The sequence below is a fragment of the Poecilia reticulata genome, chromosome 4, assembly GCF_904066995.2.
Source record: "Poecilia reticulata chromosome 4, P_reticulata-male-v2, whole genome shotgun sequence".
Lineage (NCBI taxonomy): Eukaryota > Metazoa > Chordata > Actinopteri > Cyprinodontiformes > Poeciliidae > Poecilia > Poecilia reticulata.
Window position 1 is genome coordinate 8,794,363 of NC_088833.1, and position 23,686 is coordinate 8,818,048.

General features: G+C 38.6%; 2 protein-coding genes and 1 long non-coding RNA gene across 9 annotated transcripts in view; 2 read left to right on the plus strand and 1 right to left on the minus strand.

The window, feature by feature from the left end:
- Positions 1 to 420: 420 nt before the first annotated feature.
- Positions 421 to 18,437, plus strand: fam163ab (family with sequence similarity 163 member Ab). The gene is made up of 5 exons (XM_008406568.3): positions 421 to 973; positions 14,044 to 14,109; positions 14,190 to 14,211; positions 14,855 to 14,969; positions 15,822 to 18,437. The coding sequence occupies exons 4-5, from the start codon at positions 14,877 to 14,879 to the stop codon at positions 16,218 to 16,220; spliced, it is 492 nt and encodes a 163-aa protein (XP_008404790.1). The 5' UTR covers positions 421 to 973; positions 14,044 to 14,109; positions 14,190 to 14,211; positions 14,855 to 14,876; the 3' UTR covers positions 16,221 to 18,437.
- On the minus strand, positions 583 to 7,496 carry LOC103463306 (uncharacterized). Its single transcript, XR_001776578.2, has 4 exons — positions 5,922 to 7,496; positions 4,953 to 5,244; positions 2,589 to 2,742; positions 583 to 978 (listed from the first exon to the last, which is right to left on the minus strand). It is a non-coding gene; the product is annotated as an uncharacterized LOC103463306 (long non-coding RNA).
- A 1,297-nt stretch (positions 18,438 to 19,734) lies between the features above and the next one.
- crb1 (crumbs cell polarity complex component 1) overlaps positions 19,735 to 23,686 on the plus strand; it is a 40,195-nt gene continuing 36,243 nt past the window's right edge. For 4 of the 7 annotated variants that reach the window (XM_017304384.2, XM_081606161.1, XM_081606160.1 and 1 more), the window contains exon 1: positions 19,735 to 20,009. In XM_017304384.2, the coding sequence (XP_017159873.1) occupies positions 19,928 to 20,009 (82 nt within the window). In that variant the 5' untranslated portion in view covers positions 19,735 to 19,927. The remainder of the gene's footprint in view (positions 20,010 to 23,686) is intronic. The other 3 variants (XR_001776536.2, XR_533492.3, XM_008406562.3) reach the window with 1 other exon arrangement.

Consider the following 23,686-nt stretch of genomic DNA (forward strand, 5'->3'; position numbering starts at 1 on the left):
GAGCAAATAAAGAGCTGCTAGTAATGCAGTTTGTGTGGCGGCCATGTTGGATGTTGAGGTTGGGGCTGGTGGGAAATTTCTGGGGAATTAACTTCAGAGAACAAATGTTCATAAAGAGACGCTTGTTTGGGTTCTAATACCATTAAAGAACAGTGGGAGGTTTTGCTTTATTCTTTAAACTTGTCTTTTTATGCGGGTTTCAGATTTTTTTAAGTTACAGTAATACAGGGTGAGGCAGCATTTTGGAGACCGAGGTAAACAGAGTTTTCTTATTTTCTCAACAATAAGGTCAGCTCAGCTGAAAAGGTCAAATTAAGTCATTTCCCTCGTCATGGTCCCACTGTTTCTGCTGTATTTTTGCAGATATCCTTACAGTGCAGCTTGTGTAATAAAGGAGATCACGTTTTTTTTTTCCTTCTTTTTGCAAGAGAGAGAGAAGGTCCGTGACGCGGGGCGGCTCTTCTCCTCCTTCCCCTTCCTCCCTGTCCTCCCACCAGTGCTCTCTGCTTTTGCCTCCAAGTCCATCACTTGTTGGATGTTTATTTTATCTCAATGTTTTCAGCATTTGTTATTTTTTTGGGGGGGTCTATTTCTTTACATCTATATCTTTGGATTCCCGTGAAGATCAGAAGGTGAACCCGTAGCTTTAAAGGCTGCATGCGCGTAAAAAGGCGCTTGTCCCGGAGCGTCTCCGTCCTCTGACCCGTCTGGTCGTGCACCTCCGGTCCCGGATGTCTCCTCGCTGGTCAGCCTGAACTACTGTGTGTTGGTCCCTCGGACTGTAGGGGGTTTGTGTTTATTTCGCAGCGGCGGAGTGCGCGCCGGACTCCGGCTCATCCTTGGAGAAGTTCCGCCGCAGTCCTCCTCTGCCCAGCGCTCCTCTGCGGATGAGATAAGGATGCTGGCGGCTTTTCTCGGTCTGGATCCACTGGGTCGCTTCGAGATGCGCTGTCCGAGCATCTAACTGAACCAGGTATGCTGTTATGGAGAAACAAAGCTGCATAATCAGATTTTTTTTTAAATGTTGTTCCGACAGCTCATTTCATTAGTCTTTGTTAAATGATACATAATGCAGTCACAGCTAGTCCATGCTTACTTTCAATGTGAAAATGTTTAACTTCCAGCTGTTATTGTAAATGAAGTGATTAAAGAAGCTTAAGGACCGAGTCTTGGTTGTTTGCCATTTTGCAGCTGCTGTGATCTTCTTCTGACATGTCATTAAAAACAGACCGAGAGAGGATGATGTAAGGCAAAGACTGAAGCTTAAGGCAGTCAGCTTTTGGGTAAAGAAGTGTTGAAAAGTTTAATAAAGCCACATAAATTAGTCCAGAAATTAAACCATGTTGAGGTTTGAAAGGCACAAATCACAGGTTTGTATGATCTTTAAACAGTTTCTTTCAGTATTTCAATTCAAAAGAAGGAATTTGTTTAAAGATTTTTTTTTGACAGTCCAAGATTCAACCTCTGAAAACAGAAGCTGGCTGTTTACCAAGTTATGTTTTCGAGGATAATAAGAAAAAGTTAAGTGGAAGGAAAAACTGAGGTAGAAGAAGGCACTCACACTTACATGTCAGTTCCTTCAGGATTTCTTGATTATTTTTGCGATTATTTTTTTTTTTCAATAAAAATCTTTCATTTTGTGGAAATATTTGCAAGAAATGTTGATATTTTCCTCATTAAACCCCTTCCGAAATCTACATAGAAAAAAAAAACAGTCTCACTGGACACAAATATTTTTAATCTTTAAAGAACTTAAATAGCTCAAGTTTTGATACCACATTGATCATGTCTATAACTTGAGGCTAAAGCTGTAGTGTAGTGAAAGTACGAAATACTGCCACCTGCAGGTGGGAGTTAGCTGTCACATAAACCCAGCGGTTTTGACTATATTTTGCAGAAAATTTTCAGTAAACTCATAATTTTCATTAGCATGAAAATTGCCAGAGATCTGTTGATTTCGCATATATTTCAGTGTTCGCAGAATAGCGAAAAACTGGAAGGAGGGACTGACATGTTGAAGACTTAGACTACAACTGATGACCTCTTTGAGTTTAGCAGAGGGAACATCCGAACGTCTTTCCACAGGCGAAGGAGGAAAAGGACTGAACTGTTGCCCACCAGTCCAAAGTTGTATTCTCAGATAAAAGTAAATCTAGCATTTCATTAGGAGGTCAAAATCAAAGTTTGATTATTGAAAGCTACTTGAACAACACTACATTTTCATTCTAATATGACACTTCAGGAAAATTTAATCCTGCAAATAAATTGGTAAAGATGGAACCAGATGTCTTTTGCTTCTGTTTTCTACACATGTGCAGCATGATGCTGTTCCTGCACCTCTTTCTAGAGCAGTTAAATGTACAGTAAAGAGCTTTTGCATTTGTCCTGCTATTTCTTTTTTTAGCTTTCATCCCTTAAAACTACATTCTCAGAATAAACAAAGAAAACAATGCTTCCAGTTTGGCTTTTCTGTACATTGCATGCAAAGAGCAGCTATAAAATACAGTAAGGAGAAGCCATTGCGCTTTCACATCACCACTCAGCAGCAGATGCGGGGCTGTATGCGCTACATTGACCCCATTTCTCACACAGGAAGGATGAAAAGTGCAGCTTGACTAAATAACTGTAGAGCAGCCTCTTTGTATCCTCCCGATTTCTCCCTCCACTCGCTGCTCCTCCTCTGCCTCCGATGCAACAGGAAGTGGGCTGATTTCCCAGAGGAGTCTGTAGTCAGGGCTGACACTGCCAACAGAGCAGCAACAGACAAAATATATCTAATACAAGTTGAATAATGAGCCAACAGCTCAAAGCTGACAAAAATATAGCCTCCTGCTGCCTGAAGATCAGATTTAATTTACCTGCATAACCTTAAAACCTCTGACATGGTGGCTGTTTGTAGTAAACAGACGTGTGATTTTAAGCTCTTGCAAAATTTCAGCTTGATTGAACAAATGAAAGCTTTTTAAAATCGAATGTACTCCTGATATGAAGTAATACACTGATCTCCCATGTTCTGTAGATGCTTTATAATAAAAGGAGTCGCTGCTGTGAAAGTAAACAGTTTTTATTTACATTGTCACTTGATAAACAATAGGCCACTCTTCACTTTCAATATTTATTATTATTACTATAACTAATTATTACTGTTATTATTTATATGTGTTTCTGAGACATCAATACATGTAAACCAACCCTTCAAAACTCGAATAATTACTTTTTTTTTTGTTTTTGATCGTGTCTCCCTTGAGTGGCATTTATTTGTATATAAATAGTCTGAGCTATTTGCAAGAACTCTGCCTGGATGTCAGGAAAATTAAATCCAATTAAATGTATTGAACTAGTTTTTGATATACACAAATGGTGCTGATCCTGATCCGATCAGAACAACAGTGCTGAACTGACTTAACATGTTTCTTTTTTAAAATATCGACATAAATATACTGAATTACATATTTATTTTATAACTCTTCTCCGTTTCAGCTTCATAAGCTTGGTCAAACAAGTAAAAACAAAACAACTTAAAGTTGTTCAGTCAATGCAATTTGGAGAAACAGCCAATAAAAAGTAAAGAACAAAGGAAATGAAACTGACAAAAATAATAGGTTGACTACCTTGGTCAAAAATGTAAAAATTATTAATAGGACACAATGTCACGTTACCCGATCTAGAATTTCTTTCAGTACTGGGACCGATAAAGATTTTAATAATGAACCAGTTCATCTCTAATAATTAGTAGTGAGGATTTATTACAATTCAACTTTTGTTGAACCCTAATCTTTCTCTTATAACATTCCTTGTATCTTAGTCACGCTGTGTAGCTGAAAAATCGATGGTAAGCTGTAATATTAAAGAACCGAGCCGGCTGGTTGGAATGATTCCTACCAGGGTTGCGTATATGTGGTTAAAAGAACAGGAGCCACATTCTTGCGTCACGTCCAGACATGAAGAACATCTGAGGGCTTGACTGTGACATTTGGTTTTCTTTAATTAATAAAGATCTTACCCCGCTGAAACAGTCTCTCGACATAATTTCAGTGTAAAACGTACTCCGTGAGAAGAATTTAAATTAGTGATTTTTTTTTTTTTTTTTTTTTATCATTAAAGCTATTTTTGCTTTAAAGCATTAAAGCTAGTTAGCTGTCAGATTTGGTCTCCATCTGACCCGCAGGCGGGATAGAGTACTCCGTCTGGTTTGGTTGTAAAGCACTTCTGCTGGAACAACATGCATGGAAGAGTGTGTTATAGTTGTGCAGTGTTTATATGTTTGTATGTTTGTGCATGTGTGCAGAGTCCAGAACCAGCCAGCAAGGACGAAAGTGTTTTAGTGTTTCAGGGGCTGTGTTTGAATAATGCATCATCCCTTGAGGGTTTTGTGGCTGCAGGATTGGTATTTCTTGGCGTAAAGTTGCCAGTTGAATGCACTGTAATCACACACTAAAAGTGAGCAGAGCTGTGACCAATCAGTGTCCAAAGTGCAAACATTTTAGGACAGGACCGCCACAAAGAGCTGCAGAAAGCTAGATCAGACTGTTTTACAGTTTTCTGGGTCACGATAGAAAAACAGTCGTCCATTTGGATCCACTTCAGTGAATTTATAAGGCAAATTTAATCTCACTTTAGAATGCAGGTCTGATTTATATCCAGTTAAATAGAATTCAGTCTAATTCAGTTCAAAACGATAATCTAACGCACGGAGTGCATCTCAATACATGTTGAATATCAACAATTCAGTTAGAAATCTGGAAATCCTGCATTGCACTTTACTACAGAGTGATATATTTCAAGCATTATTTGTATTATTTTTTTAATGATTATTTCTTTACCTGATATAAATTTGATGTAATTTAGTTTTCTAATGTTGTTTGCCAGAAAATTGGAATACTGCATAAGACTAGTGAAAGAAAATGATAAATAATAATAATAAAAAAAAGATAAATATTTCCATACTGTACCGTATTCTTGCTCTTGGCTTGTTTTGCATGGATTTCATGGAGGTGATCAGCCTGTAGCTCAGCTGAGAAAGCCCAGGTTGGTTGCTTCTAGTTGCCTTCAGTTCGTCAGGATTGTTGATTCTGGTGTTTCTTATTTTCCTCTTGAACTAAACCTCATAGTTTCTTCTTAGGGCTAGTCCAGTTTGACAGCCAGTCCATCTCAGTTGGTCAGTAAAAGTAGCTATTGCTACTTTTGTCAGTGTGGGCAGCAGGAAAGTCTTGTTTGAAAATGAAATCAGCCTCTCAATGAAGCCTATAAGCAGAAGGAAGCTTTTAAGCTCTAAATCTTCCTGACTTTGGACTTATTAAAATATAATACACCAACACTAGCAGATGACATGTTGCCACAAATAATCTCTGACAGTGAAAGTGCAAATGCTAAATGTACTTTCATGTAAAAAGATTATTTCAGACCACTGAACAGTCATCCAGTCCTTTTTCTGCAACATTGTTTTTTCTTCAACTTATTAAAAAAAAAAATTAAATGCAGTGTCTGTGTGCAGTTTAGTGATACAAATTACACTTTTTATCTGACTGGTGTCCTAAATAGACGTATTATAAATGGGAATGTTTTTCAAGAGCAGTATTTGTGTATCTGGACAGATTTAAGTCCATATCAGAACCTCCAGCTCTACCTGCCAGGTTTGACCCAACTTAGTATTTATCTAAGATGCTGCATCAAAGCTGGTTTCTGAAACACTCCTGTTGCTAAACTCTAAAAAGTATTAATTCCTGTCTTTCTCTCTTATTCTCAACAACACAGCAGTCTGAACAGCCAGCTTTTTTGTGTCTTGCCCTCCTTCACGGTTATAAATATTTACTTCTTCAAATGAGATGAGGAAGAAACATTTCTTCTTAACAATATTGTTCACAAACCTCTAATCTAAAGTATTTAACAATGAGTCACTCAAAAACAAAAGCAGCCTTTACCTTTCAGTCCCTGTCTTAGGTTTAGTTCACACTTTGCAGGACTGGCTTCATGCAGCCTGCAGCGTGTGGACGTGAACACGGCCGTGAAGCGAAGTGAAGTCGCATCGGTAAGGATGAGGCCACAGAGAGGAAGTCTTGTTGGCAGAGCCTCAGGCCTCTGGAAGAGAACCGCTGTTATCTGCAAACGTAGCTTAGCTGCTGCTGCTGTATCTGTGGTGACTCATCAAAAACACGGACATTTCCTGATATGATCAGAATGACAAACACGCGCACAGAGAGAGGAAACTTTAAAATGACACAAAACCCTCTGACTTCACGCTCAGTTGGATAATCGCTTTTGGGAAGCAAGACAAATTCTCTGAATCCAGCAGCTGCTCAGCAATTCAAAGTGTTTTAAGGAAAGTAATGAAAAGTTGGAATGTAGATAAAATCGATGACGTTCCAGTTAACATTATTCAAAGGCAGCTCTAAGCAAATATTCAGCAGTTTTTCAGTTTTCTGGAAGCTTGTTCCAGCATAAAAACTGAATGCTGCTTCTCTACGTTTGGCTCTGATTCTGGGGATGCAGAGCAGACCAGAACCACAAGACCTGAGAGGTCTGGAAGGTTGATACAACAACCGGCCTATTAGGTCAATTACTGAATATTGATAACATTGTTATCAACATTGAAATGATGATATGGACAGACATGTTGATAATATTATCGAATGTTAAGCCATTCAGTAATTTGTAAAAAAAACAAGATTGGCAGCAGTATGTTCAGGTCTATTCTCTGAGCTGCAGGGAGCCACTGTAAGGATTTCAGAACTGGGGTGATGTGCTCTATTTTTCTAGTTTTAGTGAGAAGCAGCATTTTGTATCAGTCTGATTGATTTTTTTATGCATACACTTGTAGTAATCAGTGCAACTAAAAATAAAGATCTAAATAAGGTTCTCTTGATCTTGCAGGGATTTTCGTCCTTTTATCCTGGAAATGTTCTTCAGGTGATAGAAGGCTGTCTTTGTAGTCATCTTTATGGGTCCCTGGAGGTTCAGGGACACATAAAGACATCCATCACCACATTGGACGAAACCTTCTGTCCAAATAGGATTATTCCACAAGTCCTGATCTTTTTCTATTGTCTCTCCTTACTTTTTTCTCAGAGAGCGTTAGTTTCCTTGATCAGTCTCTTTCTGATTATCAAACATTCACTATTACGTCATCAGGAGCCAGAACCTGCTGCAGTTCTCATGATGACATTTTAGAACTTTTGGAGACTTCATTTAGCATCTTTCAGTCTGCTTTCAGAGTAAACGTGCTTGGTGTGTGTGGTTATTTTGAATGTCATCTACTTCTGCTCCACACAGAGGACTGTCTTTCAAACTTTTGTATCAAATTGCTAGGCAACCTTTTGTCTGTTGTATTCTTTTTTTCCTCAGTTTTAAGTAAATATAAGTGATGTCCTAATTTATTTCTCAGTAGAGATAGCATGTTTTATAACATTTTAGAGAAAATTTTGCATTTCCTACAATACCTGCAATCATGACCAAATATTTCAAAAACACTTGTCTATTGACTGTAGATTGGGGTGTTTCTGCACAGTTATGGTGGATGTGGAGGAATAAGAAAACAGGACCTTCTTTTTTTTTTATCAAGCACAAGTTAATGCTTTCACATAGGAGAAAAAGAGCAGAGCTTTCTTTCAAATTTCTTAAAATTCTCATAAGTGAACCGCCACACAGCTGCTTCCTCAGCTGGTTTTGCAACCTGGCAGATCAGAGATCTGAGGAGCTGTTTGTCCTGGAAGTGTTGCGTTTTCTGACTGTCTGCCCGGCTGCTGGCAGGACGATGCAGCAGATTTAGTTACCGTCCTGTAAGCTGAAGGTCAGCTTTTAGCCAACATGCTGAAGTTTATCTTTATTTATGTTTCATGAGGCTGTGGTCTGTATTGACAGCTGTGGGAAAAACTCATTAAGGGCTGAGGGCTAATAAAGCATAGTCTGACTTAAAAAAGGCCGTCTCCACATATATGTTGTCTGTGTTGATTTTGCACAAAGCTGGATCTAAAATGAAAGAGGTCAGCTGAAGGAATCTGGGATTTTATTGTGAACTTAAAATTAGAAACTCAAAGAGGAAAAACAAAATACAGAAATAAGTTCAGAAAGTATTCACAGTGCTTCACTTTTCCACAATTTCTTACATTAGAGCCTTACTCCAAATCGTTTTAAATTCCACACCCAAATATTAAATTATGATAATGTGGAAAAAAGTTTGAGTTTTTGGCAAATTTACTAGAAACAGAAACCAAAGAAACAACATTTACATAAATATCCGCTCCAAATTGAGCCTGGGAGTTGTTTCTACAACTTAAACTGAGTCCAGCTGTATAAGCTCCTTCATGTGGCAGAGCAGGTCAGAGGTCAAACACCAAGCATTAGATCAAAGGATTATCGGTAGACTTTTGAGACAGGATTGTGTTAAGGGTGGTGGTGGCAGCATCATGCTATGTGGATGTTTTGCAGCAGCAGGAACTGGCAGACTAGTCAGGATAGAGGGAAATATGAATACAGGAATGCATAAACATCCTGGATAAAAACCTACTGCAGAGCATCTAGACCTCAGCAGGACAATGACCCAAAGTTTCAGACTCACTCTGTGAATGACCTGGAGGGCACAAAAATTTTTTTATTAGGGTTTTAGTCACTCCTTAAAGTTAATGTACACATAAAAACAATATAATGTGCATTTAATAGGGCCAGGATAAACGCATCCAATACAGTATTCAGTATTTTCACTGAACTCTGATCCAGAACCGCACTGCATTCTGGGGGATGTAGGCAGAGGAAAGACTTGAATCGCTCAGCTTCTTCTAAGCAAGGTTGGTGGAATCAACTAACTCACTCACTCTTTGGTAACCTAGCAACAACCTGTTGAGTTTCTTGTGGTTACCTAGCAACAACCTGTTGAGCAACTTGTGCTGCAGCAGTTTTGGGTTTCGCCACCGTACCTCATAAATAAAAACAATGGGGTGGAGAGGGAAAGTACAACAGGTTGAGGAGAAACCGTGAATAAAATGGGAAACGTCAAGTCATCACTTTTAAACATATTTCAGATGTTTAAAACAAAAAAATAGCCAATGTTTATCGATGTCGACTGATATGAAACGTTCATATTGTGGTACATTTTTCAGCCATATCACTTAGTCTTAACATGTAATATTCTCAGTATTCATTTTGTCCTTCTGTAGGTATAGAATCAGTTCAATACGTCAGTATTTCACCCCACCAAAGTCTGAAACTGCTGTTTCTGATGGAGGCGTTCACAGGTGCTGACAAGCAGTGCATTAAGATGGGGAGCACCTAGCTGCTGCTTTCGAAAGCAGCCAAGGTGTACTTATTTTAAACTTAGGAAAGACTAGATTCGTTTAATGATGTAAAATCCAGTGAACATGCGATGACAAAAGATGGATTGTTATTTATGTGTGAAATCAGAGTGAAGATATTCAAGCATACGTTGGTTCTCATCCCTTGGAAGATGAGCAGCGTCACCCGTAGGGTTGTGGCTCTTATACATTATGAATGTACTGTGTCTCTAATGTAATTTGCTCTGCTTAATGTTGAGGCTCCTTCTGAAGACAATGATTTAACTCTAATGGAAACACCGACGCTTAAGAAACCAGCTCTGCTTTCCTCATCATCCTTCCCTCCGCTTTCTTACTTTAGTCATTTAAGAAGCTTGATGTGAATATTAGCGTAGGTGCTATTTGTGGCACAATGTTCATTCAAAGATGAAAGCTCCACACTTTCAATTTGTTTTATGAGCCTGTCATGCTGACCAGCAAAATAAGAGTGGAGTAATTACAGCTTCCCTGCCTGTCCTCTGCCCTGCGCTGCTGGATTTGCTCGCAGCGATGCAGCACGTCTGCCAAACGCGGGGAGAAGCTGGCACATCGCGGGGCGGCAGAGGAGGAGCTCAGCAGCCATAATGTAATCCTGTAAACCTCGTAAAACGGGAATGCAAAGCGGCCTGCGTGTTTGACGTCAGGTGCTTTTCCTGCTCAAGTCCTTTACAAGGAATCTGTCTGAACCGGACATAAATTAGACGGAGAATCAATTCAGCTCGAAGTCCGAGTGAGTCTGTATCGCGGTTAGAAGTGTTCCCACTAGGCCGGATGCAGCAGTTTGCTTGTGAGGGGGAAGAAATGATCTCAACAAGCGCATTGTTCGTGCTTCTGATTAAATATTTGACTCCCTCCATGTTCGTGTACCAGACAGAAAAGAAAAGATGAGCTTCACCTCATTTCCAGGTCTGACGTAAACCTGATCCTGACACGTCTTTGTTCCTGAACTGTCTAGTGTTTTCTTAGGTTTTGTTTGTTCTTTAAAGTTCTTTATCAAACCTCTCAGGCCTGCAGAAAGTCAAACATTTGGGATTATATTTTGGCAGGATGTGAAAAAGGTTTAGATTGTAAGGGGCTGTGATCTGATGCAAAACGAGCGTATAAGTTGTTTACCTCCTGTACTTTACGTGTGGGTTTGGATGAGCCTATTAGCGCTATTTGCTTTGTGAATAAGATGCTGAATAGGGCAAAAACCGAAAATATGTAACATTACTTATTCGTTGAGTTCATTATTATGATTATCAGTTTTGCACTGAGGAAACAAATAGTAGTTATTCGGTAAGTTGTTCTGTTTTGAAAAAAATCAAAAAACAACCAAGTAATATATGTGTTGGCGATGGTATACAGTGTGTTTTTCTGGGTTAAAATAAATAAAATTGACTTTGATGACTTAAGACATTGTGAATTTCTGTGTGAGTAAAGGTCACAGCCACAATTTGACTGAAAATGAGTGTGTGAAAGGGCTGAATCAGGAACTGGCAGGCTTGAAGACAGTACAGTAGCCTGAAGAGGACATAATGATCTTCAGTTATAAATCTGCCATCAGGATTTACAGCTGCACAGAAAGCTGCAGGCTGCAGTGAGAAAAGGACCTGAACTTTCTTCCCACTCCTTCTCATCCTATTTCTCCTCATATCCACAAAAAACTAACTCATCTCAGTGCCTGTATTGATCATCTGGCCTCAGCAGGCCAACAGGATCACGCTGGAGAGCAGTCCGTGTTTTCTGACCTGAATGACCCTGAGCAAAATCAAGTAATTGAACCAAAATGTTCTGTCATCAATCTCAGTCTGCTGGGCTGTTGCTGCTGCAAATAGCTGCAAAATGGAGGACGAGTAATGACTACTACAGAGGCTTATTAAAACATGCATTATATGTTAAGACAAAATTAATTCACTTGGTGCTTAAATTAAATTTTGAGGACAGCAGCACAGGACTTTACTTATTGTTATTGTTTTGCGGCAAAAAAAAGTCAAGATAAAGTTTTTAATAATTCCATAATCTTCAACTGTTCAGAGCTGGGTTAGTGAAGCAAATGATCCAAATATGTTTTATTGTATGTTATTGACATTTTGTTTTGCATTTAATATCACTCACTGGCACTGGGTTCGTTCACATTTTCGAGGTCTTTAAAAAAAAAAAAAAAAAAGTGTTTTTGACGTTTGAACATTTTTTTTACTTCTAGGCACTCCAAGAAGTTTTCAGTTATGGAATATGACAGAACTGGACATTAATGGGATCTTGGCATCTTCATACATGATTCTTCTCAAATCCTTGGAAGTCAATATGTATGTTTTTTTTCTCAGCATGTTTCTTGTTGACTCTTTGCCACAAAATGTTTGATCGTTTCCTGGTCACACTCCGATATCTTAGCAATTTCAAGTGTGCTGCATCCCCCTGAGAAGCTTTTGGTACTTTGTCACTTTTCAGAGTTAAATCTCTCTTTTGGGCCATTTTGTCTAGAAAAAAAGCTCCATAACACACTCTGGTATTTAACTTCCTTAGGCCACACCCTCCCTCTTTACACAGAAACATCAGCTGTGATTAAGTCCATTGATAATTCAAATGTCTTCATCTTAGACTTAGAAAATATGGCCAGAAATGATTATACTCACTTGCTTATTAACTGTGCACACAGTGTAAGTATGAAGGTCCTTGTATAACTCTGACCTTCAGCCACCATCATTTCTTATACTTCTCCAGACCTCCAGCTCCGTCATTATGACGGATGAATGTCAGCTTGGAAAACTGTTGCCTCCAGCTGAAACGGTGCAGTTGCATGTTTTAAGAAAAATAATGACTTGTCTAAATCCAATCTAGTGTTGAATGTGCTGAGCCGAGAGCGAAGTGCGACTCCCATTTGTAACAGAGTGGCATTTAGAAACACATTTCTTACCCATTTAATGGAAACACGGTTTCTTTTTAACTACGTTCAATAAAATATTCCAGTTTTTACGACTGGATAGAGATACAGCGAGTCTTACAGGGTATTTCTAACTGCTGCAGATGAAGTGCATGTTTTATATGTGGGTCATATATGTACTACTTTGCAAACAAAGAGGTTTAGCTGAAATGAGGTTCAATTAATTTGACATTGCAATTACAGAAGGAATAGAAAAGTATACTTACAATTCTAGTGGCTGTATTTTACAGAAGGCACATTTATTTGGTGAAGCTTGTCCATTTTGGGATTCAGTGTGTTTTGGAGGCTTATCAGAGGTATGGAGGCCACTCTGCAGTAAATAATCCAGCTTTGCGTCTGCTTGCTGTAGCTCTTGTGCATTTGTACTGTGTGTGCTGATGCAGATAGGTTGTCAAGTGAAGTAAACTCAGATTTATCTAACCAGCAGGTTTGCTTGCGGAGCGCCACACAAGCATGGAAGCAAGGATGAAAACTAATGTGTGTACAGCTTTGTGTCTACGTGAGTGAAGGATGATGCGATGAAATCAGTGATTCATTTCCTGTTCCGAGTCACTCTGCTGGCTTTAATTGTAGAAAATGGTTCAGACTGAGGTCATCTTTGAAGAACCATGGATAATGTAACATTTCATTTCCCCTTGGGATCAATAAGATATTTTTGAATTTGAATTGCATGAGCTGGAGTAACGTCATGGTGACATGGAGGAATAGGACAGGTTGCCACGCTGCATCATCTCTAAGATAAATAAACATGGTGTCCTTCCCGGTAGGTTTGTAGATGCTCCTATTGTTGACTCTGGAAGGGAAATGTGCTGCATCGTCGCTGAGTTGGACAAACTAAAACATTCCAGGAGCAATAAAAGCTGCAAACAGTTGGAAACATTCAAAAATTTGAATGCTGCAAACCAAAAACTGCAAACTTAAAAAGGGTAGATTGGATATTTTGCGGTGTTGTCATTTATGTAATTTGCAGTAAACAGAAGTGATAGCAAAGAAAATAATCTACAAACAGACACATACATCTGGAAGGTATTCACATTCCTTCGCTTTTTCCACATGGTTATGTTACAGCCTTATTTAACATTTTATTAAGTGAATTGCTTTCTCCGAAATTCTAAACACAAATACTCCATTATGACAACGTGAAAAAAGCTTTTTGCGATTTATTAAAAATAGAAAACCAATAAATGTACATTCACAGCCTTTGCTTGATGCCTTGCTGATCCTGAAGTCTTTTTGAATATGATGCCACAAGGTTTTCTCTCTCAGTGAGAGACTTTCTGCGTTCTGCTGGTGAGCTGTCTTAATTACTGCTATAATTACAGTCCTCAGACTTTAGGCGGACTTGTCCATTTAGTCTTTTTTTTCCATTACGGTGCTTCTTTCTCTCATTGCTTCAAATTACAGGCTCTGCCTGCACACCAATCTGGGCTGGTTGGACATGTTTTTATCAGCAGTAATAGATTTCACTTCACCTGGACAAGCCTCAGACTGCAGACCAACTCCAATCAGCTGCAGCCTTCGCTCCTAAATCACTTTTACTGCCGCTGTCCTCTGGTGATCCATGTGCGTCTCTGAGTGTTTTCGTGCCCAAGAAAGAGAGAGACGCAGACGAGCTGTATGGATTTTTCTGATATTTGTTCTGCAAATGTTTTTATTTTAATGCTCCCTCTTTTTGTTATAGGAGTGTCAAATTAAACCATGCTTTATCTGGTTTGAGATATTTTTCTGTTCTCTTAGTGCCACCTTGTGGAGAAAGACAGTCGGTGTAGCTTCAGTTCAATTTCTCTGATGCTGATTTTTTTTCTTCCCTCTTTTTAGAAATGTTCATAGAGAATTTCCTTTGACTGAAGTTCAAACCAAATAACTTCCAAACACTCCCCTGATGTAAGTATGTCTTACCTACTAACAATACAACAAACTGTTTGTGCCACTCATTTTACATGATGTTGTTTGTCTGCTTTCAGGTGTTAAGCTACTTTGCTGAACGTGAGTATTACTTAGTAGCAACTAGGTCTGCACAACAAGACAATTTCTCTTAATGTTTAAAATGAACACATTTTAAACATTAAGAAAAATTACTATTGCTGTTAAATTTAGAATCCAGTCACAGTGAATCAGGTATTTGAAATAAAGTAATTCCGTACGCAGTAATTTTGTAAACCCAGAAAAATAAAGACTTCTTCAATCTGTGAATTTCGACTTGAAATTTTAGACCTCGATCTCTGAACATATAACAATATATTTTAAAAAAGCTTGTTTCCATCAGCTCAATTTCTGTTGAATAAGTGCAACCTTGATTATTTTTTTTATGTGTTTAAAGAAAGCAAAGCCAACTATACGATAATTTAAAATGTGAACATCTCACATAGTATCACGTAGTATCTCGCATAGTTCAGAAATCCAAAAATAAGGTATAAGAAAAAATCCTTCCAGCTGCACAACATTCAAAACCAGAGGGAATAATTATCTAAACATGGAATGCCTCAACCAAAAAACTGATGAACTATTATATTAATTCATTTAGACATTTGTTCCTCTGTGTGTATGTAAATCCCTGCACTGCACCGCACATAATTAATTTAATTCCTAGGTGTGTAAACGTCCTGATGATTTCCGTTTCTGTGTCCAGAGTTTGATGGAGAGCTGGTCGGATGACAGCTGGAACTGTTGTCATAACTGGAGGAATACTGGCCACAGTGATACTTCTGTGTATCATAGCCGTGCTCTGCTACTGTAGACTCCAGGTATGACGTCCCGGATGGGTTTCACACAGTAAAGGTGTGGCACCACAGCGTTTTCATAGAGGGAAGAGCCACTTTCAGGTCAAAACAAATCCCAAATACGGGTTAAAACAATAAAAAACTAGAAAGTAATTTCTTATTTAGACTTTAGTCACTCATTTTATCTAAAGTCATCGTCAATATTGTTTTTATTACTGGAAAGTGCATTTATTATCATTTATGTTTAATTTTATAGATTAACTATACACATACTGATGTGTTCAGGTCTTTATTTATGCTATATCACCATGTCTTTAATGCCTGCCTAAAGGTTATTTTCAGAAGGTACTTTTGATCTGACTAAAGAGACTCATTGTGATGATTAATCTAATTTAGTAATTAAGCTTATATTTAGCACAGAAATGTGTTAAAACATACTCTTGTTTCTGAAGTGCAAAAAATAAAAATGTCAAATTGATCTCAGTGATCTTTCAATGGCTGCTGGACTGTGCAGGAGGCTCTACTTATGCTTTTCAGAGATGTGTGGTTGTATAATTGCACAACTGTTTGCAGGCATTTTCACATGGAAATGGAGATATTGAGTTGGGAGGGAGGCCAGCAGCAACTTATTTGGATTTAAAGTGGCAAGAATCGCTAAAACAGCTCATTCTGAAAGGAGTTCAAAATAGACAGAACTGAGCAGATTAGAATGTCATTATCTAAAAATAAGTTTGTAAAACACAAAATACAATTAACATGCTTTGTTTAGACCATAGACCTATCCTAACCTGTTCAGGAACCGTAATAGATCACATTTAATCACCAAAGTTCATTGCTGATTTATGTTTGTATTCTCTCAAACTTCTTTGTTTATAGTACTACTGCTGTAAGAAGAATGGGTCTGACAGCGGCTCCCTCTCTCAGCAACACTTTGCTTGCAACGCCTGCAGCATCACTGGCCTGGACGGACCAATCATCACCCCTCTGTCGCTGTCGCCACCAGAGCCGGCCAAATCCTTTAACCCCACTAAACCTACCGTGGGGCAACACCGCTACTGTCCCACCTGCTCCCCCTACGACTCGCCCTTCTACATCCGTACCACTGACGAGATACGCAACGGCGGTGAGCGCGTCACCTACATGCCGACACACTATGAGAACCAGGCGCTGGCGATGCCGCTGCCCGCTGTCCGAGGCTCCCTGCTGAGGGACAGCCAACGCGGTCGCCCTCCTGATTTCTACACCAACACCCGAGCCATCAGCACCGAGGTGTGACCACCTCTACACACCAGCGCCACCGAAAAGACACAACCACTATTGTAGATTTTGGCTTCCACTGCAGATACCAGTGAGTTTGTGGAGGCAACACATTTAGAGTCAATCTGGGCTGTAATGGAAATAACTGAGGAAGCTGGAGATGAAAAATAAGTTCCTCCTTATTTTCATAAACGAACTGATCCTCTAAATGTCCAAACATGAATCTAGTGGAAGGGTACGCCTGCTGACTGTTAACGGATCGCTTTCCCCTGAGGAGCAACTAGATCCATGTACGACTTTCTTGTGCTATGTATCTTCTTCCAAACGTTACTGTGATGAGATGTATGGATAAGTTAAAAACAGACTGAAACGTTTACCTTTTTAAAGTAGCTGACAAACAGAAAAGTTTGTGGATTTATGCAAGAGGTGTGGCAGTGTGCAGCAGAGGACACCTGGATTTGAATCCTCTATGCAAGGTCTTCAGTCAACATCATAGCTTTTCATCTCCAGCCGTCTCCTTTCAGCAGTTTTTATGGTGGACAGGATATCTGGGACATGTTGTTGGCAACCTGTAAGATGTAATGATTCTATACATGTAGATAGACATGAAAAACTTTTGATGGCACTACGTTATGCAACCTGTACAAAAGGGCTACTTTGTTGGTACTTACAGGTTAGTTTCCTGGAAAATAAAGCCTTTTTTTGGAACTTACTGGTTACTATCCCAGATCCTATAAGTGGAAGTGGAAAAGTGAGAAGTTACTCTCCTGAAATATTCAGGAAGGTGATTCTACTTATTAGGTCCTTTTCTGCAACCTACTATTTACTAATTATTCTCATAAGAGTACTTTCTCGGTTCTGGGAAAGTAATCCGGACATTTCTTAAAGGATTTGGAACAGTGCCTGGTCAGTTTAACTTTAGGAAACTTCCAGGAAAACACCTTGTACATTCTGAAAACTTACCACTAAGTTCCAGGAACATAGGTAGCATGTCCTGGGAAAGCAAACTGCAAAGCCCCACAAAGTAACCAGCACGTTCCAAAAAAATTGTCAAAAGAGATCTAGTAGGATCCTGAATGGTGAAGTTAAAGAAAGGACCTGATAGATTCTGGGAAAGTAACGGGTAGTTCTGGAAATCACCCAGTAAGTACCTGGTAAGTTATGGGAAACTTTCCTGCAAATAAGCTTGTAAGCCCCCAAAACGTTTATGTGAAAGTAACTGAAAAACTTCAAGAAGGTTCCAGTAAGTACCCAGGTATGTTTGTTGGAAAGTTCCCAAGACTAACTCCTGAGTTTGAGTACAGAAAGAGCTGCAGTGTGTAGTGTTACCAAATCTTTTAAAACAAAAACTGAAACATGGCGTTTCAATTCTTTTTTTTTAACAAGTAGCTAAACATGAGCTAGCCTGAGCCCTCGATCTGCTTAAAAGTTACTTTCTGTTGTCTGAAAAAGATGCAAAAAACGTATGTAAATATTTACCTAAAAGCAATCTTTTGATCCCACCGTGTGAAAGATGGTGATGCAAGCAGGAATCTGAGCATTAGGAATATCCGGGTTTGATTTACTGGTTTATGGGATTTCTTCTACACTCATCTTTCTCTCCTGCTCTCATATTAAATATCAGACATTTTGGCTGAAAGAAATTAGACATACACCTTCTTTTCACTTAAAGTTTCCCATTGAAAATTACATTTTGTGTGATATTTGTCTTCTGTCTACAGCATGGCTGAAGATTTGGAGCAATAAACCTTTATGATTTGACAGCCTTGAACAAGAGTTGAGGCCTATTTAGAGGGGTCTGTTAAAAATGCAAATATAAACTTTCATAACTTCTTTACAGCAGCGGTAAGTAACATTTATCTCTCAGTGATACTTTCTAAATGCTTCCTTTGTGCACTAAGGATGACCCATTTGAATCACAGCTGGATTTCATACACAAATTAACTAAAATTACACCAAATGAAGTTCACTAATAATCTCTAATATTTCAGATCAAGGTGATTCTGTAAAATACGCTAGCCCAATGTGGCTGTAATCTTGAACAGCTTCGATGTCCTTCAATTATTTATGTAGTGTAGCAACTATATATTTTAATGTTTACTTAATATGTTATATTTAAAATACTTAAAAAAAGTTTTTAAATGTGGTTTGAAAGAAAATTGTATGTCATAACACAAAAAAATGAATATCTGATGGTGTTAACTTTTGACAATTAAATATTTCTAAGTCTATAAATTGACTCTTCATTATTGTACGTCTTGTGAAGAAACATATAAACGTAACAATAATTTTCCTTTTGTAATTAAGAAAATATAACTTGACCTTGACTGTAACACACCAATTCCTAAAGAAAACCTCCAGGTGGTCAGCATCACTGTGATTGGTCACAGCAGTGTTGTGGTTGATCTTTTCAGTGGTTTGAAATGTAGGCTGCAAGTAGTAATCATTGGGAAAAGGGTGGAATAAGGGTTGGGAATAGGATTGGAAAAAAAAGTTGGAAGAAGGGATGTAATTAGGGTTGGAAGGATAGTTGGAATTAGGGTTTGCTTCAGAACCCTCACAGCTAGTGGACCAGTTTGCTCTTCAGGCAAAAATTTAAAGAGAGAAAATTTTAAACGATATGGGGAAGCTGTAATAAACAGAAGTAGTTGAAGGATATGACTACTTTTCAAATTTTGAATGGTGTTTCTAGCAGGAAGTATGTGGAAGCACTTAACTGAAACACCTCAAAGTTTTCAGCAGATTTTTCAGAAATTATGGGATGTTCCATTCATTTCAATGGGGCCAAAGATGATTACAAAAAGATGAATGTTTTATATAGTGTAGAAGATGTCAACACCAAAAGACATAGCTGTAATGAGCAGAATATGGTAAAAGCTGAATGGTTGAAGTAGCACAATTCAGTAGTTAAGTGGTGAGAAGTGCAGAGAAAAACTGGAGGAACTCCAGAAAGACGTTTTCCTGCCAGACATTATTGCATCAAACTACAACATGGGAGTCAATGTGTATCCCACCATCATGGCCCATTTTCTACATCCACCGGGCAAAGATATTAAGAAAACTACAATTTGAAATCTATAAAATCCTCTTATTTTTATGCAATTTTCTGAATTGCAATAGAAGCTTATTATAACTTATTACAAATGTAAGTTCATGTTTTGATCCAGATATCTGTTCAAATATCTTTGCTGGCACGTCCATTTGCGCGCTTCATCAGTTAGCTACGTCTGTTTGCTGTTTTTGCTGTTTTGGTTTCTGAGATATATATATATATATATATATATATATATATATATATATATATATATATATATATATATATATATATATATATATATATACTTTTATTTTTGTATTGATTCTTTCATTTATTATTATGTTGGATATATATTTATTCTTTTATTTATTATGTCAGTTTTGGTCCTCCATAGTTCTCATCACCTGATTAATAAAAATTCCTTCCACGTGGCTCGTCTCCATGGCTACTCTGTGTTTGTGCATGCACGTGCACGTTGGCGCGTGCTTCTCTGAGCGCCACGCTTCAGTCTTTAATTGTTTTCTCTGATGGAGGCTGTTGCGGATGGTGCTCCAACTCGAAGGGCGCAGAAGTGCGCGTCAAGTGGGTCTGGCGCTGACAACCGCGGCGGAGCAGCTGCAGACAGAGACACGGAGACGGATCCACTCATGACTGGACTTCTACACCACGAACAGGATGGTTCATCGTAATGAAAATGCCTTTTACTCGCTGTGGTAGTTTTGACATTCTTACTTGGATAGTTTTTGCTTCTTCGCTGCTTCTAATAGGTGGTAAGTGACTCTTAGTCCTGCTCTCTGTATAGTGCTTTAGCTGTTATTAGTTGCATGTTTTCTTATTTGTTGTCAAGCTTTACACTGATTTATGCTTCTGCTAATAAGACATTTTTACGACACATAGCCGGACGTTAATCCCACCTGCATGATTTAAAATACAAAATATGTAGAGGAAATATTGGCACAAACAAAATTTTGATCATGGTAAAATTACATAAAAAACTTTTAAACAAGCCAATTATACACGCAGTATAAAAATTATGAGATTATAAATGAAATCACATTATAAAATGTGACGTATACAGCTCAGGAAAAAAATTAAGAGACCTCTTGGTATGATCAGTTTCTCTGATTTTACTTTTTATAGCTATATGTTTGAGTAAAATGAACATTGTTCTTTTATTCTATGAACTACTGACAACATGTCTCTGAAATTACACGCAAATATTTAGTATTTATTTGAAGAAAATAAGAAATGGTCAAAATAATGAAAAAGATGCGGAGCTTTCAGACCTCAAATAATGCAAAGAAAACAAGTTTATATTCATTTAGAAACGGCAATGCTTTAATCAGGAAGAGCTCAGAAATCAATATTTGGTTGTTCATATATATATATATATATATATATATATATATATATATATATATATATATATATATATATATATATATATTGTATATAAGCATTACAAGCTTTTTTGCACTACAGTTTTTTTAGTCTGAAGCCTTCAACTGCAGCCTAAGTCTAACTGCAGTCACAACTTTTTTTTTGCTCCAATAAAATCCTTTTTAATCTTGTAATTTTTGAATATTTTATTCCCATCTCCTGTAATTCTATTCTTGTTTCATGCATTTGAACCAATTCATGGTTGGAATTTCAATAGCATGTCTGTCGGATGACATCATTAGCTGGGTTAAGCTCTGTACAGTATCTGCACGTTGAAAAGATGATGTAACAGTGAAGGGGCAGCAATGACCCTCACAAAGATTCAGGAGAATCTGGGGAGAAGAGATTTCACACAAAAAAAAGGGTTTCTCTTCATTGTTCCACTTCTCTCCAAAACGTCTAATAAATAGCTGTTTTCTTATCTCCTCTGAAACAGAGGCACACCGCAGCAAAGTGTATCAGCACAGAGGTGATCGGGTCCCCAACATGAGGACCTCTCGATAGGCCCAAACAAAGAGCCTGAGCGGTAATTTGCATATGAAGGAGCCCTTACACTGCGGGAGGGGGCTGTGTGCTCTGAATTTTACTGAGCTCTGTCTCAAAGCATCACTGGTTTCAGCTGAAAAATAAATCAGGCATCCTCTATGACAATTACATTCAAACTATTTAGGTTTTACTGGGCTCAGAAGTAAAATGGACATGTAATGAATGCACCATCTGGTCCTTCTTGTTAATACAGATATGGTCAATACATCAATCGTCAACATATTCTGAATCAAACTCTATAGTCACAAATGGCAGCCTCTGGAGAAACCAGCTGGCCCTTTGTACAATTTGACCTCCATGGAGAAGATGTCCTTCTTCTTAAATGTCTCTCAGACTGATTGCACTCTTGAAGTTTGATTACTTTGCGTGATTATTGAAACATCTTAACAAATCGTTCCCTCTTAGTAATTCTTCTTGCATTAGTCATGTAAATCACACTTTCTAAATTGTCTTTTCTCCTTTCGATATTCATGTGATACTTTGAGGGCGTTTGGAAAGTACAGGCTGATTGTCACCCAACAGAGAGCAGCACTTCAGTACATCTGAAGACAAGCCTTCCCTCAGATCTGTTTTCTTTTTCACTCATTTTCTGGCCATCATTCTGAAAATAACATCTTCAGAATGATGTTTTGTTCGTTGTTGCTCTGGGAGAATGAGGAGAATGAACACAAATGTTTTTCTTGTGAAGTTTGTGTTGGTCTTTAGTCATGCAGTCCACAAATCCAGCAATTACAGAAGGCCTGCAAAAAGACCCAATATTGCTAAAACAACCAAAAGAAAACCTGTTTGTAATTAGCAAAACGCATCACATAGAGAACACAGCAACCATGTGGAAGAAGGAGCTTTGGGCAGATGAACCCTAAATTAAATACTAAAATTAACACAATTATACATTCCATACCATACCATACCATACCATACCATACCATACCATACCATACCATACCATACCAACTTTATTTATAAAGCACTTTAAAACAACCACAGCTGATACAAAGTGCTGTACATTAAAACACAACATAATAAAAAAAAATAAAAAACTCTTACAGTTTAAAAACAAAAACATACACTCTAAAACTAGATCCCACAGGAGTTAAAAGCCAAGTAAAATAAATGGGTTTTAAGACGAACTTTAAAAGTGGACAGTGAAGGGGCCTCTCTGACCTGCAAAGGCAAGTCATTCCATAACTTAGGACCTATGACAGAGAAAGCCCTGTCCCCTCTGAGCTTCCTCCTGGATCTTGGTACCTCCAAGAGCAGCTGATCTGCTGACCTGAGTGACCGATAGGGTACGTAGGGGTGAAGAAGCTCAGAGAGGTAAGCCGGGGCAAGATTATGCAGTGATTTAAAAACAAACAAAAGAATTTTAAAATGAATCCTAAAATATACAGGCAGCCAGTGAAGTGAAGCCAGGACAGGGGTCACATGCTCCCTCTTCCGAGTTCCTGTCAAAAGTCTTGCAGCTGCATTATGAACCAGCTGCAGACGTGAGAGCAGCGACTGACTGACTCCCAGATAAAGTGCATTACAGTAATCCAGTCGAGTCGAGATAAAAGCGTGGATCACTGTTTCAAAATGTTGCCTGGAAAGAAAAGATTTCACTGATGCCAATCGCCTTAAATGATAAAAGCTGGACTTAACCACGGCTCTGATTTGGCTGTCCAATTTAAAATCACTGTCCACCTTAAAACCAAGGTCCGTAATAACATGTTTAAAATATACCTCCAAAGGTCCAAGGTCAACAGAGGAGGACTCACAGGAGCCACTGGGTCCAAACACAATCACCTCTGTTTTGTTTTCATTACAATTTAAAAAGTTCAAGGCCAACCAAGATTTAATATCACCAAGACATGCCAGGAAAAGTAATTTGGATATTTTAGTGGTTCCACACTTTGGATTCAAATACATGTGACTCAGAAAGAAAGTCCCTTAACATGTCGCAGATATGGAGAAAATACAACATTTGAATCTTGCAGGAATGTTATACCATCTTAGACAAAAAAGCAAAAGGCTTCGCTGGTTCCTTTTCTGGGCTGCACAGTGGCGCAGTTGGTAGAGCTGTTGCCTTGCAGCAAGAAGGTTCTGGGTTCGATTCCTGGCCCCGGTCTTTCTGCATGGAGTTTGCATGTTCTCCCTGTGCATGCATGGGTTTTCTCCGGGTTCTCCGGCTTCCTCCCACAGTCCAAAAACATGATTGTCAGGTTAATTGACCTCTCCAAATTGTCCCTAGGTGTGAGTATGTGTGTGCATTGTTGTTTGTCCTGTGTGTCTCTGTTGCCCTGCGACAAACTGGCGACCTGTCCAGGTGACCCCGCCTCTCGCCCGGAACGTTAGCTGGAGATGGGCACCAGCAACCCTCCCGACCTCACTGAGGGACAAGGGTGCAAGAAAATGGATGGATGGATGGATGGATGGATGGGTTCTGTTTCTCTGTTTGTGTGCCAGAGCGCAGAGCAGCTGG